Source organism: Pongo abelii, chromosome 11 (genome assembly GCF_028885655.2).
Source record: "Pongo abelii isolate AG06213 chromosome 11, NHGRI_mPonAbe1-v2.0_pri, whole genome shotgun sequence".
In the NCBI taxonomy this organism is placed as follows: Eukaryota; Metazoa; Chordata; class Mammalia; order Primates; family Hominidae; genus Pongo; species Pongo abelii.
This window is the reverse complement of record NC_071996.2, coordinates 81,281,639-81,295,578: the sequence shown is the minus strand read 5'-3', so window position 1 is coordinate 81,295,578 and position 13,940 is coordinate 81,281,639. Positions and strand designations below refer to the sequence as shown.

The 13,940-nt window shown below is 35.6% G+C and overlaps 1 protein-coding gene across 1 annotated transcript in view; it reads left to right on the top strand.

Moving 5' to 3' along the window:
- TTN (titin) overlaps positions 1 to 13,940 on the top strand; it is a 277,620-nt gene that overhangs the window by 148,437 nt on the left and 115,243 nt on the right. The window contains exons 189-218 of the mRNA XM_063712900.1: positions 461 to 544; positions 628 to 706; positions 917 to 1,011; positions 1,166 to 1,249; positions 1,362 to 1,445; positions 1,560 to 1,640; positions 1,756 to 1,836; positions 1,950 to 2,030; positions 2,136 to 2,219; positions 2,333 to 2,416; positions 2,526 to 2,609; positions 2,721 to 2,804; positions 2,916 to 2,999; positions 3,110 to 3,193; positions 3,277 to 3,360; positions 3,488 to 3,571; positions 3,706 to 3,789; positions 3,919 to 4,002; positions 4,135 to 4,212; positions 4,620 to 4,703; positions 5,183 to 5,290; positions 5,559 to 5,636; positions 5,822 to 5,899; positions 6,122 to 6,205; positions 7,971 to 8,054; positions 8,297 to 8,377; positions 8,894 to 8,968; positions 9,399 to 9,512; positions 10,820 to 10,888; positions 13,121 to 13,201. Of these exons, the coding sequence (XP_063568970.1) occupies positions 461 to 544; positions 628 to 706; positions 917 to 1,011; positions 1,166 to 1,249; positions 1,362 to 1,445; positions 1,560 to 1,640; positions 1,756 to 1,836; positions 1,950 to 2,030; positions 2,136 to 2,219; positions 2,333 to 2,416; positions 2,526 to 2,609; positions 2,721 to 2,804; positions 2,916 to 2,999; positions 3,110 to 3,193; positions 3,277 to 3,360; positions 3,488 to 3,571; positions 3,706 to 3,789; positions 3,919 to 4,002; positions 4,135 to 4,212; positions 4,620 to 4,703; positions 5,183 to 5,290; positions 5,559 to 5,636; positions 5,822 to 5,899; positions 6,122 to 6,205; positions 7,971 to 8,054; positions 8,297 to 8,377; positions 8,894 to 8,968; positions 9,399 to 9,512; positions 10,820 to 10,888; positions 13,121 to 13,201 (2,523 nt within the window). The remainder of the gene's footprint in view (positions 1 to 460; positions 545 to 627; positions 707 to 916; positions 1,012 to 1,165; positions 1,250 to 1,361; positions 1,446 to 1,559; positions 1,641 to 1,755; positions 1,837 to 1,949; positions 2,031 to 2,135; positions 2,220 to 2,332; positions 2,417 to 2,525; positions 2,610 to 2,720; positions 2,805 to 2,915; positions 3,000 to 3,109; positions 3,194 to 3,276; positions 3,361 to 3,487; positions 3,572 to 3,705; positions 3,790 to 3,918; positions 4,003 to 4,134; positions 4,213 to 4,619; positions 4,704 to 5,182; positions 5,291 to 5,558; positions 5,637 to 5,821; positions 5,900 to 6,121; positions 6,206 to 7,970; positions 8,055 to 8,296; positions 8,378 to 8,893; positions 8,969 to 9,398; positions 9,513 to 10,819; positions 10,889 to 13,120; positions 13,202 to 13,940) is intronic.

Here is a 13,940-nt window from a genome sequence, read left to right as displayed (position 1 = left end):
TTCTTTCTCCTGCCTGATTTCCCTGGCCAGAACTTCCAACACTATGTTGAATAGGAGTGGTGAGAGAGGGCATCCCTGTCTTGTGCCAGTTTTCAAAGGGAATGCTTCCAGTTTTTGCCCATTCGGTATGATATTGACTGTGGGTTTGTCATAAATAGCTCTTATTATTTTGAGATACTTCCCATCAATACCTAATTTATTGAGAGTTTTTAGCATGAAGGGCTGTTCAACTTTGTCAAAGGCCCTTTCTGCATCTATTGAGATAATCATGGGGTTTTTGTCGTTGGTTCTGTTTATATGATGGATTACGTTTATTGATTTTCATATGTTGAACCAGCCTTGCATCCCAGGGATGAAGCCCACTTGATCATGGTGGATAAGCTTTTTGATGTGCTGCTGGAAAATATTTTTCTAGTGGTCTGCATAATGCCTAAATGTAATTTCACTAATATCTTTCAAGTGCCTGAGGCTCCCAAAGAAGTTGTTCCTGAAAAGAAAGTGCCAGTGGCTCCTCCTAAAAAGCCTGAAGTGCCACCCACAAAAGGTAGACACCCTCATGTTGCTGTGCTTGATATTGTTTGTTTGTCTTTACTTTGTCTAATAATGAAAATACTAATATCTTTAAAGTCCCAGAGGTGCCAAAGGCAGCTGTCCCAGAAAAGAAGGTGCCTGAAGCTATTCCTCCCAAACCGGAAAGTCCTCCCCCTGAAGATAATGCCAAAGCTATACAAACTATCGGAGAAAAATAACTGTTATTTTAACTAGGAAATTATATGTTAAAAATCCTACTACATAAAGATGATATAATTCTAAAGAAAACAAATGTCAATCGCTATCCAAAATATCTTGGTGTGTGCTTATATGCAAAAGGCATCCATCGTTTTCACGTTTTCTAAACACAAATTACAAATATCTTTGAAGTGCCTGAAGTGCTGCCACCGAAGGAAGTGGTCCCAGAAAAGAAAGTACCAGTGCCTCCTCCCAAAAAGCCAGAAGCTCCACCTCCTAAAGGTAGGTATCACTACACATTGTCAGTCAGGGGGGGCCTGGGGAAAGAGTGTATAGAAGTGTCCGCTGATCTCACAAGTTGTATTTGCTTGGGTAAATGTGGAGTCGATATTCCCCCTTTATAGCTTCTAACTAAAAGATACTAATATCTTCAAAGTTCCTGAAGCTCCTAAAGAAGTTGTACTTGAAAAGAAAGTATCTGTGGCTGTGCCCAAAAAACCAGAAGCCCCACGTGTAAAAGGTATTTATTCCCTCTCCTCTGCTAAGAAAAACTTATTGTCTGTACCCCTCACAATCACTGTAATATATACCTTCACCATTCATAAGTTATAAAAATACTAATATCTTTCAAGTGCCTGAGGCTGCTCAAGAAGTTGTCCCAGAAAAGAAAACTGCCAAGGCACCGATCAAAAAACCAGAAGCCCCCCCAGTTACAGGTACATGTCAGCTCAACCTTATCCTGCAGAAGAAATCTCTCTTCCATTCCTGAAAACAATTTTAGTCCATTGCTCTTCATTAACCTAAGTATAAAACTACTAATATCTTTCAAGTGCCAGAAGTTCCTCAAGAAGCCGCAGAAAAAGAAATTCCCATGGCTCCACCCAAAAAACCAGAAGCTCCAATTGTCCCAGGTACACTTTAGCCCTGACTTCATTCTGCAGAAGAGATATCTCCTCTCCTACTATAAACAATTTTAGCCCATTTCTCTTCATTAACTTAAGTCTAAAACTACTAATATCTTTCAAGTGCCTGAAGCTCAAGAAGTGGTCCCAGAAAAGAAAGTTCCCAAGGCTCCGCCCAAAAAACCAGAAGCCCCACCTGCCACAGGTATTTTTCACCCCTGTCCTTTTTCTGCAGAAGAAATATCTCTTCTGATCTTAGAAATATTTTACTCCATTTATCTCATTAACCTAAGTGAAAAACTACTAATATCTTTCAAGTGCCTGAAGTCCCACAAGAAATTGTGCCAGAAAAGAAAACACTGGTGCTTCCTAAAAAGCCAGAAGTTCCACCTGTTACAGGTACTTGTCATTTGACCTTAAGCTTCAGAAGATCCAATTCCTCTGCTGTATATTTTTCTAGTAGTCTCCATAGCTCTACATGTAACTTTACTAATATCTTTTAAGTGCCAGAGGCTCCCAAAGAAGTTGTCCTTGAAAAGAAAGTGCCCTCGGCTCCTCCTAAAAAGCCTGAAGTCCCACCTGTTAAAGGTATTTGTCACTGACCTTAGGCTTCAGATGATCTAATTCTTTTGCAGTTGAAGATATTTTGTTCCAGTGGTCTTCATAACCCCTAAATGTAATTTTACCTAATATCTTTTAAGTGCCAGAGACTCCCAAAGAAGTTATTCCTGAAAAGAAAGTGCCAGTGACTCCTCCTAAAAAACCTGAAGTCCCACCTGTTAAAGGTATTTGTCACCGGCTTTAGGCTTCAGAAGATTGAACTCTTCTGTTCTTGAAAATATTTTTCTAGTGGTCTTCAAACTCCTAAATGTAATGTCACTAATATCTTTTAAGTGCCAGAGGCTCCCAAAGAGGTTGTTCCTGAAAAGAAAGTGCCCTTGGCTCCTCCTAAAAAGCCTGAAGTCCCACCTGTTAAAGGTATTTGTCACTGGCTTTAGGCTTCAGAAGATCAAACTCTTCTGTTCTTGAAAATATTTTTTCTACTGGTCTTCATAACACCTAAATGTAATTTCACTAATATCTTTCAAGTGCCAGAGGCTCCCAAAGAGGTTGTTCCTGAAAAGAAAGTGCCCTTGGCTCCTCCTAAAAAGCCTGAAGTCCCACCTGTTAAAGGTATTTGTCCTTGAGTTTAAGCTTCAGAAGATCTATCTCTTCTACTCTTGAAAATATTTTTCCTAATGGTCTTCATAACTTCTAAATGTAATTTCACTAATATCTTTTAAGTGCCAGAGGCTCCGAAAGAAGTTGTTCCTGAAAAGAAAGTGCCAGCGGCTCCTCCTAAAAAGCCTGAAGTCCCACCTGTTAAAGGTATTTATCACTGATTTTAGGCTTCAGATGATCAAACTCTTCTGCTCTGGAAAGTATTTTTTTAGTGGTCTGCATAATGCCGAAATGTAATTTCACTAATATCTTTCAAGTGCCTGAGGCTCCCAAAGAAGTTGTTCCTGAAAAGAAAGTGCCAGTGGCTCCTCCTAAAAAGCCTGAAGTGCCACCCACAAAAGGTAGACACCCTCATGTTGCTGTGCTTGATATTGTTTGTTTGTCTTTACTTTGTCTAATAATGAAAATACTAATATCTTTAAAGTCCCAGAGGTGCCAAAGGCAGCTGTCCCAGAAAAGAAGTTGCCTGAAGCTATTCCTCCCAAACCGGAAAGTCCTCCCCCTGAAGGTAATAATGAAACTATTCAAATTAGTGTTTTTTAAAAAATCTCTCCTTAGTGTTGTAAAAACATTTTTTTGCAAACTATCTCAGTTTTAGTCAATTCTGGCTTTAAAATGAGCTCATGTCTTTAAAGTGTTCGAGGAGCCTGAGGAGGTTGCCCTGGAAGAGCCTCCTGCTGAAGTTGTGGAAGAGCCAGAGCCAGCGGCGCCTCCACAAGGTACATGGCAAGAAAGCTGCTAGTACACCTCGGCCACTCTTTCCCCTTCCTGCCCTGATAATTCTGGGCGCTCTGAGCTTTTGTCTTGTTTCTCAATCTTCATTCTTTCTAAAACATACCTTCTAATTCTTTAGTGACCGTACCGCCTAAGAAACCTGTCCCAGAAAAGAAAGCAGCTGCTGTCGTTGCCAAAAAACCTGAACCACCACCAGTGAAAGGTATTCCTCACTGCCACTAACTCCCTATCAAAAAACTGTCTTTAAAGTGTCATATTCTACTGTTCTGCTTCATGATTTTCACATTTCATTGAAACCATGAGCTTAAACAACTACTAACATCTTTTATAGTGCCCGAGGTGCCCAAGGAGGTTGTTCCTGAAAAGAAGGTGCCTCCGGTGGTTCCCAAAAAGCCAGAAGCCCCACCTGCTAAAGGTATATGCAGCTGTCCACTGTTTGATGGGGGTGGATGGAGCCCCCAGCTTCTAAAAGGGTTTTGTTCTGTGTATATGTGATGAATGTTTACTGGTGATTGTTTCTAATGTTAAAATACTAATATCTTTGAAGTGCCTGAAGTTCCAAAAGAAGTTGTTCCAGAAAAGAAAGTAGCTGTTCCCAAAAAGCCAGAAGTCCCACCAGCAAAAGGTACATGTCACTAATGAGATTCTGCAGAAAAGCACTCACCCTTGTCTAAAAAGTCACCTATTATCAAACCTTTGTTTGCCAGTCCTCTTAAATTCGCAACTACAAAACTGTCATTCTGGATTTTTAGGATGTAAATGCTTTTTAATAATTTTTTCATTGACTTTAAAAAGTGATATATTTACTTATTACAAGCATTGGAAAAGTTTACTAACTTGGTTTTTTTATTCCTAATAGGCCATATTTTCCTCCCCACTATATGAGGGTCCAAAGACAGATCACTGACCTTATTGTGAAATTTGTTCTTGGATCTGTCCCTGGGTTATTTGAGCAAAATGTGAAGTAGATGTGGTATAAATTTAATATACTTCTCAACTACTCATAAGAAAAACTAATTAATATCTTTAAAGTGCCAGAAGTGCCAAAGAAACCTGTCTTGGAAGAGAAACCAGCTGTTCCTGTTCCAGAAAGAGCGGAATCTCCTCCCCGAGAAGGTACACGTGAGACCAATCATTAATGTCCTTGCCACTTGCGACTATTTCTAATTTAAGCTTTGTTCTTCTTCCTTCCTAACTCATTATTTCTTGGTCATTTTCTAACCTTTAATTATTTGTCTTAATTCATTATTCTAAATTAGCTCCAATCTCAAATCTATTTTGGGTTATTGGTCCACAGTATCTACATAAGTCATAGTAAGCTGTATTAAACAAAGCTTCTCCAATGTACATAGAAAGTAAGACAGGAGAACTAATGATTATAAATGACATTAAACACTAAAAGGGCTTTGCAAGCATTTGAATCAATAGACAAAGAAGTCAGTGCAAATGAGATAGATTTTATCTTAACAAAAATAAGAGACGGTATCAATTGAAACAAAGGAAGAAATCAAGATTACTATTTATCGTGTTTAGTGTTTGTCCATCTTAGAATATTGTTCCATACATTGAAATAAAATTAACTAATATCTTTAAAGTATATGAAGAACCTGAGATAATTGCTCCTGAAGAGGAAATTGCTCCTGAAGAGGAAGAGCCAGTTCCTGTTGCAGAAGAGGAGGAACCAGAGGTCCCACCTCCAGCAGGTACAAAGCAGAATCCACTATATGGGAAAATACAGTCATTTCATTTTTGTGTCTACATATCTTCTTTAAGGCAAAATATCAGTCTTGTGTCTTGTTGCCTGAAATCTGACTACATTAAGAACAAAAGTTATTTCTACACATAAAACTTTGGACCCACAGAATTTGGTCCCACATATACCAAGAAATATGTGTGGTTTTTAATTCATTCATTAGCATTAAATTTTTCATTGTAATCACCTAATTCTAAAAGAAATTCCTATTATTCAAGTGCCTGAAGAGCCCAAGAAGATCATCCCAGAGAAGAAAGTTCCTGTCATCAAAAAACCAGAAGCACCACCTCCTAAAGGTACTCATGTTAAAATGAATACTTCATTTTTGTGGTGTCTACAATTTTACACTCTTTTCTTATTGTATGTTGTGTTGTATTATATGTTTGTTAACTTACCTATATGTTATGGTGTTGAATAAACTTGTATGTATATCTTACATCTTGCAACTTTGTATTATTAAATGCTACTAATATCTTTAAAGAACCTGAGATGCCAAAGAAAGTTGTTCCAGTGAAGAAGGTCCCAACTGTTAAGAAGCCAGAAACACCAGCAGCTAAAGGTATTCACATCATCATTGGCATCATAAAAAAGAAAGTATTCTGATATCTTAAAGTGGAATCCAATAAGTTGTCCTCATTGTTGCTGCATAACTAAGGACAAAGATTTCCTTATTTTGCTTTCATTAATTTTAATGCTGCTCCAATAAATACAGGTTTTTTATTCTTAATATTTTAAAATGTTTTTAAATACTCTTTTTAAAACAAAACTAATATCTTCAAAGTGCCTGAGGTGCCCAAGAAACTTGTTCCAGTAAAGAAAGAACTTGTGCCTGTTACCAAAAAACCAGAAGTTCTTCCAGAAAAAGGTACCTACCATGAAGAAAAAATAGATTTCTCTAACCGCTATTTAAGCATGTTAATAATAGGTCTTAGAGAAAAACATACTGAGCATGAATTTATGTTAAAACCATATTGCACAGAAAAAAGGGAAATAATGAAGGGAAAAAAATGAAACAGACAAGCAGGAGTGAAAAAATGAATGGGATTCAGTTGTGCTGTGATATATCACATGGCTACAACTAGTAGAAAAGAACCTTCTCTCATTCAATTGTGTAAAACAGCTCAATTCAACATATTTTGTTGAATGTTGACCATTAACAAAACATCATATTAGAAAAATTAAGGCCTGATCCTGTCTTCAAATAAGTTAAATCTGGTGAGAGGATAGAAAGATAACAGGACTCTAATACAGACAGGAAGTGATTACAGATAGCAAGTGAATACAAAAGGGCTGCAGAAACACAGGGCAAGAAAAGATTACATTCAGGCAGAGGCATCATGGGAAGCTGTGTTAAATTGAATTTAAATTTTGATGGATTTTTACATGCAGAAATTGAGGAAATGAGGCCGGATGTGGTGGCTCACGCCTGTAATCCCAACACTTGGGGAGGCCGAGGTGGGTGGATCACTTGAGGTCAGGAGTTCAAGACCAGCCTGGCCAACATGGTGAAACCCCGTCTCTACTAAAAACACAAAAATTAGCTGGGGGTGGTGATATGCCTGTAATACCAGCTACTTGGGAGGCTGAGGCAGGAGAATTGCTTGAACCCAGGAGGCAGAGGTTGCAGTGAGCCGAGGTCATGCCACTGCACTCCAGCTTGGGCGACAGAGTGAGCCTCTGTCTCAAAAAAATAAAAAAAAAAGAAATTGAGGACATGATATCCCATGGAAAGGGAAGAGCATATTGAAAGGCACAGAGGTAGAAGGGTCTAGAATGTTCAAGGATTGTCAAGTAAACTTATGTCAAGTAAACTCAATTTGAGTATGGATTGGCTGTGGAATGTCTTGAAAGATAATACCAGATATAAAGATGGGGTCATATTTTGGCATACTTCAAATGCCAGTAAAAGGCTTGTACTTTTTTGTATAGGCAATAGGAAGCTTCAAAGATTTTGAAGCAGGCTTACATATTAATAGGATTTGGGCTTTAGAAAGATAACTGGCAGCAATTTCAGCTACTAAATAGTAAAGACCCATTGCAATTATTTAAGGTCTTTAAGAGTTGGACAAGATCCGTGGCGGCAGAAATGGAAAGGGGGACTGGGTTTGAAAGAGATGGTGACTGAGTGGCCTCTGACCATTATCAAAACCATTAGGGAAATTGAGGAGCCCAAGATCATTGTAAGGTTTAAAGCTAGATGGCCAAAAGAATGGTTCATTGGGTCTCTGAACTAATGTTAGAGGAAAATGGTAGATGTGCTTTTCACCTTTAAAGCATAAAAGTTGGGAGTGTGCATCAGGAGCTTAAGAAACAGATCAGGCCTAGGGATGTAGATCTTAAAGTCATTCACATGGAAGTAAGAATTGAGTGTGCAGGAACAATTACTCAGAAAATGTAGAGCAAATTTTTTAAGTGTCAAAGTTCGACCACCTTCATTTAAGCATACACAGAGGACTAGAAGCAAATGAAGAAGGCTGAGAAGATTCATATATAAAATTAGGATGTCCAAAATGGTGCCGTGTCTCAGAAATCTAAGATGAAGCTCTTGCCCCTGCATTCTTTGCCTGCTCTTTAGACAATCTTGCATGTCTTCTAAATTCTTAATAGTAAACAAAATCATATCTTTAAAGTGCCCAAAGTGCCTGAGAAAATCATCCCAGAAAAGGAAGTGTCTGTGCCTATCCCTGCAGAGCCAGAAGCTCCACCTGCTGAAGGTACATGGCTTCTCCGTAAATCTTGGAAAGATGACAATTGTCTTCATCCTCTTGCTTTGATTGTAGATGAATCTTACGTATTTGTCTGTCTGTCTCATGTATTGAAGTTATTGATATTTGGGGGTCATCTGAATAATCTGTTATAGAGTGTTACTTAATGTAACTAGGTTGATATGTTAGAATAGTAGTTGCAGTATTCTGTTCTCAATATAGTCTAAAATAAAATACTATGTTTTTTAAAGTTGAAGAGACTCCTGAGGAAATAATATATGAAGAAAAAGCATCTATAACCATTGGTAGAAAAGAGACTCCCCCTGTTGAAGGTATATATATATATATATATATATATACACACACACATATTTTTAATCTCCTGAAGATTCCTGTTAGAATTACAAAAGCATTTACAGGATAATATTCCTTCTTGAAATTATATACAAGAGCAGTCTAGCATGTTTGACTGCTTTATTTTTGAAATAGTTACACTTCTTTCAAGTTAGAATCTTTAATTTAGTTACTGTTGTTGGTAATTATAAATTCCAAAAGGTACAGTTTACTGAAGCAAAATGGAATAATTGCCTTGGATCCTCAAATGATAACACAGTATCAAATTTTAAAAGTCATCTCATTTGCCATCAATATACATTGAATAATCTAATTAATAGGCAGTTCAAGTAAAAGAACTTTTTCTTATACGTGAATTTTTCTATACGTGAATTTGTATGAATTGCATATTTTTATTTTGTGACTGTAATCTTAGCATCAATGTGAAATTTGTATGAGTCTTTTTGAAGAACTTTACATTACAACCTCATATCCTTTGTCAACATTCTTTAAAGAACGTGAAATAGAAAAGTACATTAAACCTGAAGAGCCTGAACCTGAACCACAGCCTGAAGAAATACCAGTAAAAGGTATTCAATCCAGTGGACTTAAATCTTCTTTATCATATTCTTTCTCTTGAAATGTATACGGTTTATGTTGTTGTACATATGTTGTATGTCTGTTCCCATTTGTATGTAAAGTATTCTTTGTTTTAAAGGTGAGCCTCATTCTTAGGTTTCCATGTAACTTGTACTGTTTCTCTCATGTCAATTGTGGCTTGTCTGGATGCTTTGTTTGTTGTTGTTATTGGTGCCTTTGCTGTATTTCTCATCACCTGTGTAAAGGGTTGATATTTTTATGTTTTATGTTCCGTGTTTTATGTTGGATACTGGTATTACGTACCTTAAAAAGTAAACTTTGTACTTCATATATATATATATATATAATTTCTATTAAATATACTACATATCCACATGCTAACATATATATATACTAACACCTCTGAAATACTCTTTCAAGAACCTGAACCTGAAAAGAAGGTTATTGAGAAGCCAAAACTCAAACCAAGACCCCCACCTCCTCCACCTGCTCCACCTAAGGAAGATGTGAAGGAGAAAATATTCCAACTTAAAGGTAAAAAATGCCACTTCCAAAGTTTTATTAGCCTGCTTCAAACTTCTATCCAGCCATCTGAAATGATGCTTGCAAGAAATGTATGACTTTAGAAGTGTGTATTTTCAGACATGATTGTACTGTGAGATTGCATAGAGCTGTGTCTTCTGCTACCCCATGGTTCCTGGGTTGCTTGTCATGCCATGCCCGCTGCTGCAAAAGTCAGAAAGTACATTGATAGCGTCATCCGGGATAACTGAATGCAGGCGCTGTCCAATTAACTTTCTTTTGTGGAGTGGGGAGAAAGAGTTTTCTGATTTCAAAGCCTGATTGCTATACATATCATTGCAATCTTATGCTTAAGGAATGTATAAGAAATCTTTGCAAGATATTTTTAATATTGCAGTAACACATTTACATAAAAGCCAAAACTTTGTTCTTAAAGAATTGCATGTGCTTTTAAATATATTACAAGTAATATAGTTATGATTTCCAATAGCTGATATGTGCCTATATATCATGAAAGGAAAGCATGTGAATGACTTGTTACTGTTCCCCCATCTTTTTTTTCTCTTGCATCTTAAAGAAGTGCTCTGTGTGGTTCTCAGGGGAGCTGGAAAGAGTGGTTATGAAGACATTTGGTATCCAGCATCTCTTCCTATTATTAAACTTCCCTTCCCCCTTCTTATATTTTGATTTTTCTATGAATTGACACAATGTTACTTAATTTTAAAAATATCAGTTTCTTTAAAAGCTGAAATAAACTGGCAGAAACATATCATTCTTATTTTAATAAAAAGTTGTCTTGTGACGTCATGTGATTCCCCAATCTAAAATTATCTAGATGTAATCTTAGATATGCACTTTCCCCATACAGACCTATGTATCTTCAAACCACAGTCTTCCAGCATAAGACATTGCTGCTGGTGATTCTTGCCCTCTACAACCCTTATAGCCATTAGGGGGACCTTCTGGCACCTCTTGAAAGGCCACCCATCTGTTAATTGACACTCCATGAAGACACACACATAAATACATTTCCCTTAACGTAAAATGTATGCTTAAAGGAAAATTTCTTCCTCCTGCCAATAACAAAAATTGTCTTCTTTCTCTGCTGGTCTTTAATTAACTACTGAACTTTGGAGTAAAACTGCAGTCTGTTTTCATGGTTCGAATGCTGCTTGTATGTTCTTTGAAGGCTGTTCTTGGCTGTTATTAGTGCTTTCTGGTTATAAGCAAAGCTTGGTTTTGATTCTTGGAGTAGAAAGTTAATCACTTGCTTCAGATTAAATATACAAATAACAAAAGTAAAATCATATTCTTTAAAGCTATTCCAAAGAAGAAAGTTCCTGAAAAACCTGAGGTTCCAGAAAAAGTGGAGCTTACACCTCTGAAAGGTATTTCACAGGCTGAAAAATACATACTTATGTAGTAGCCCTTTTCCTGACTCCTCGCTCTTTCTGCCTCCATCAAATGTTCTGTCTCTCTTTTTCAATGATCAGAGAGTAGTCCCATTCATTTCTTATATTTTTGTGGCTTTTATGGTCCTGGCTCATGAGTGTGGCTTCCTTTGTCTCCCATCCATTTCATACATGTATAGACATGGTCTATCTTTGTCTCATCTACATATGTCTTCTTGCATTTTCCTAAACTTAAAAATAACAAATTTTACTGGTTAGCCAAAGTTGATATCAAGAGACATGAGATTAAAATGCCGAGAGCTAGTAGTAAACTGTTTTGACATTTCACCTGACATAAGAATTTTAGCCAATGTAATAAGCACTAAAAATAAGTCCTATCTTCCTTTTATATTATTAAGTTTATTTGCAGGGAATTCCTTAGGACTTCCATGTCACTCTCTTCTCACTGGCTCTAAGGCATTCTCTGAGGTGTACAGAACTCACATTTCAGAAAAATTTCCTTATTACTGTAGGTAATTTTTCGAAATGTATTTTTCTGTAAACAATATTTTCCCTAATAAGGTCTCATCTAAAATTAGACCCTAAAGAAAACTAAATGAATTATAAGAGTCTAGAAAACATCTATCAAAAATAAACATAATTTTTCTAGTGGGTAGTAGCGTTCTGTTCAAGTAATCAACACATTCAGACCTAGAAATTAAGACTGTTTCTGGTCACTCTGAAATTTTGCGGAAAAGTCACCCATATAAATATACATTTCCTGATTTCAGAAAGAGGAGATTACAAAATAATGTTATCATGGATATTGATCATAAACATTAAAATAGCACATAATCACATATAATGACTTTAAAAATAATAGCTACAATGTTGGGTTCTCAAACATCAATAAGATTTTTAAAATAAAATAATAATATAAAAAATGCGCAGATATATTTTCACTATGTTCATTATATCAGTAAAGAAAATCTATATTATGCCTCCTCACTTTACATTAATTAGACGCATGTGCTTCCTTCTGGGTTTGAGCAATAAAAATAGTTATTAAGAAGATTGGTACCTCTAAAATAGTATTGAAGGCCAACACAATTTATCCTGGATAAAATATGTAATGCTTAACTTTAAAATTTTTACTTAAAATATTTGACATTAGAAAAAAATGATTATTCAAAATGAAATACATATTTGCCTACTGTAGGTTTAAATTTTTGAAATAAGAGTTAAGCAGTTATCTTTATCACATAAAAAACCATTTAGTGAATTGCAAATATCTTGTTTAAAGCCCTAAATAGGAAGTTTTATAGAAATATCTAAAAATTCAGATTTCTGATAGTGAGCAAATAGTTACATGATACAAATAAATACCGTTTTAAATTAGATTTTAATTGACATTAGTAGAGAGGAAAATGGTTTAATAATCTCCACGTGTTCCTTTCTTTCACCATTCAAATCTATGAGGGCCATAATAGCAAAAGAGGCTGCTCTATAAAATAGCATCATCCACCATGCTCAGTATTCACTGTAGACGCAAGAGGAAATTTTGAGTTCCTTGCGTTCCTTAATTTGAATGAATTTAAGAACATTTTCTTATTCATGAAAAATGAGCTTCCAACACCAGCTTTGAAATTTTATAATTCTATAATTTTAAATATTTTATCCAGCATTATTTCAAAAAGGAAATCTTAAGAAAGGCTACTCTTTTTCTGTTCAGAAAGTGAGATATGGCCCTTCCCCAGCATCAAAGTGACAAACCGGAACTCTTGGCCCCCTTCTTCCCTCAGTGGAGAAGACTGAATGATGGCACTAACACTTGCCAGTATCATTTTCATACATTTAGTGGTTGGGTAGATAACATCGTAGATTTGGACAATCTACAGTTGCAGTTTGGGACAAAGATGCTGTCAAGAACCCTGTAATTTGATGAAAGATTCATAAAGTCAGTATAGAGTAACATCCTCTACATGCATTTAAAATGAATACATTTGCCTGCAGTTAATGGAGTTGAATTTCATCACAAGGCTGTATAGATATTTGCAGAGGAGATAACTTGAAATGTATCATTTAAACTTAAATTCTGTGGTATTTATATGCAGCGAAAATTGTTACTTAATGCACTACAGTTAACTAGTTTTAGGAGAGACATTTTTCTTGTTGAAATTCCGTTTTTATATAAATTCACTTCAAAATTTGAAATCATATTCTTTTAAGTGCCCGGAGGTGAAAAGAAAGTTCGCAAATTACTTCCTGAACGTAAACCTGAACCAAAGGAAGAAGTTGTTCTGAAAAGCGGTATAGTATTTTTCAACCATTCTGTCAGCGTTAAGTATATTTTAAAAATGAACTTCAAAGCTTACAAAATGTTTCTGTCCTTTGGTTCTTTGAATTGGTTCACTATTTATCAAAATTTGTTTGTAGTTTCATTGAAAATGAAGAAAAATGTCATTTCCAGATCTTTTTTTAAAAAAAAAAGACAGAAATTTTGTGAGCATTCACAGTATTTTGAAATTTAAAATGTTAATAGACATAACTAAGTTGATAATATTCTAAACTAACAACGACTATGACTGCCATTTTCATAACCAAATTATGTAGTAAAGTACACTAAACCTATTAAATACCTTACATGAAACTACTTTAGCTTAAATTCAATATTCATTTTTAAAGTGTGACACAGGATCACCACAACTAATAAATAACATTTTTAAAAAACTGAACATTTCTTTCTGACTAATAAAATATTAAAGAATGAGAAACAAGATAGTCAAATGAAGAATTAAGTTCTAACATTGTCTTCACATAGAATTACTGATTTTTAGGCTACATTTCTTCAGATATCTCTGCTTAAGTAAACTTTCTACTTATTTACATACTCATTAAATCATTAACATTTAATTATTATTATAATTCGTTGCTATTCAAATTATTCATTTTGTGTTGGAGCTGTTTCTCCCACAGACTTGTCTCAGAATAGACCCTCTATCTAGATAGAAACAAAGTAACTTTGAGTGCTATTATAATTAACAACCTT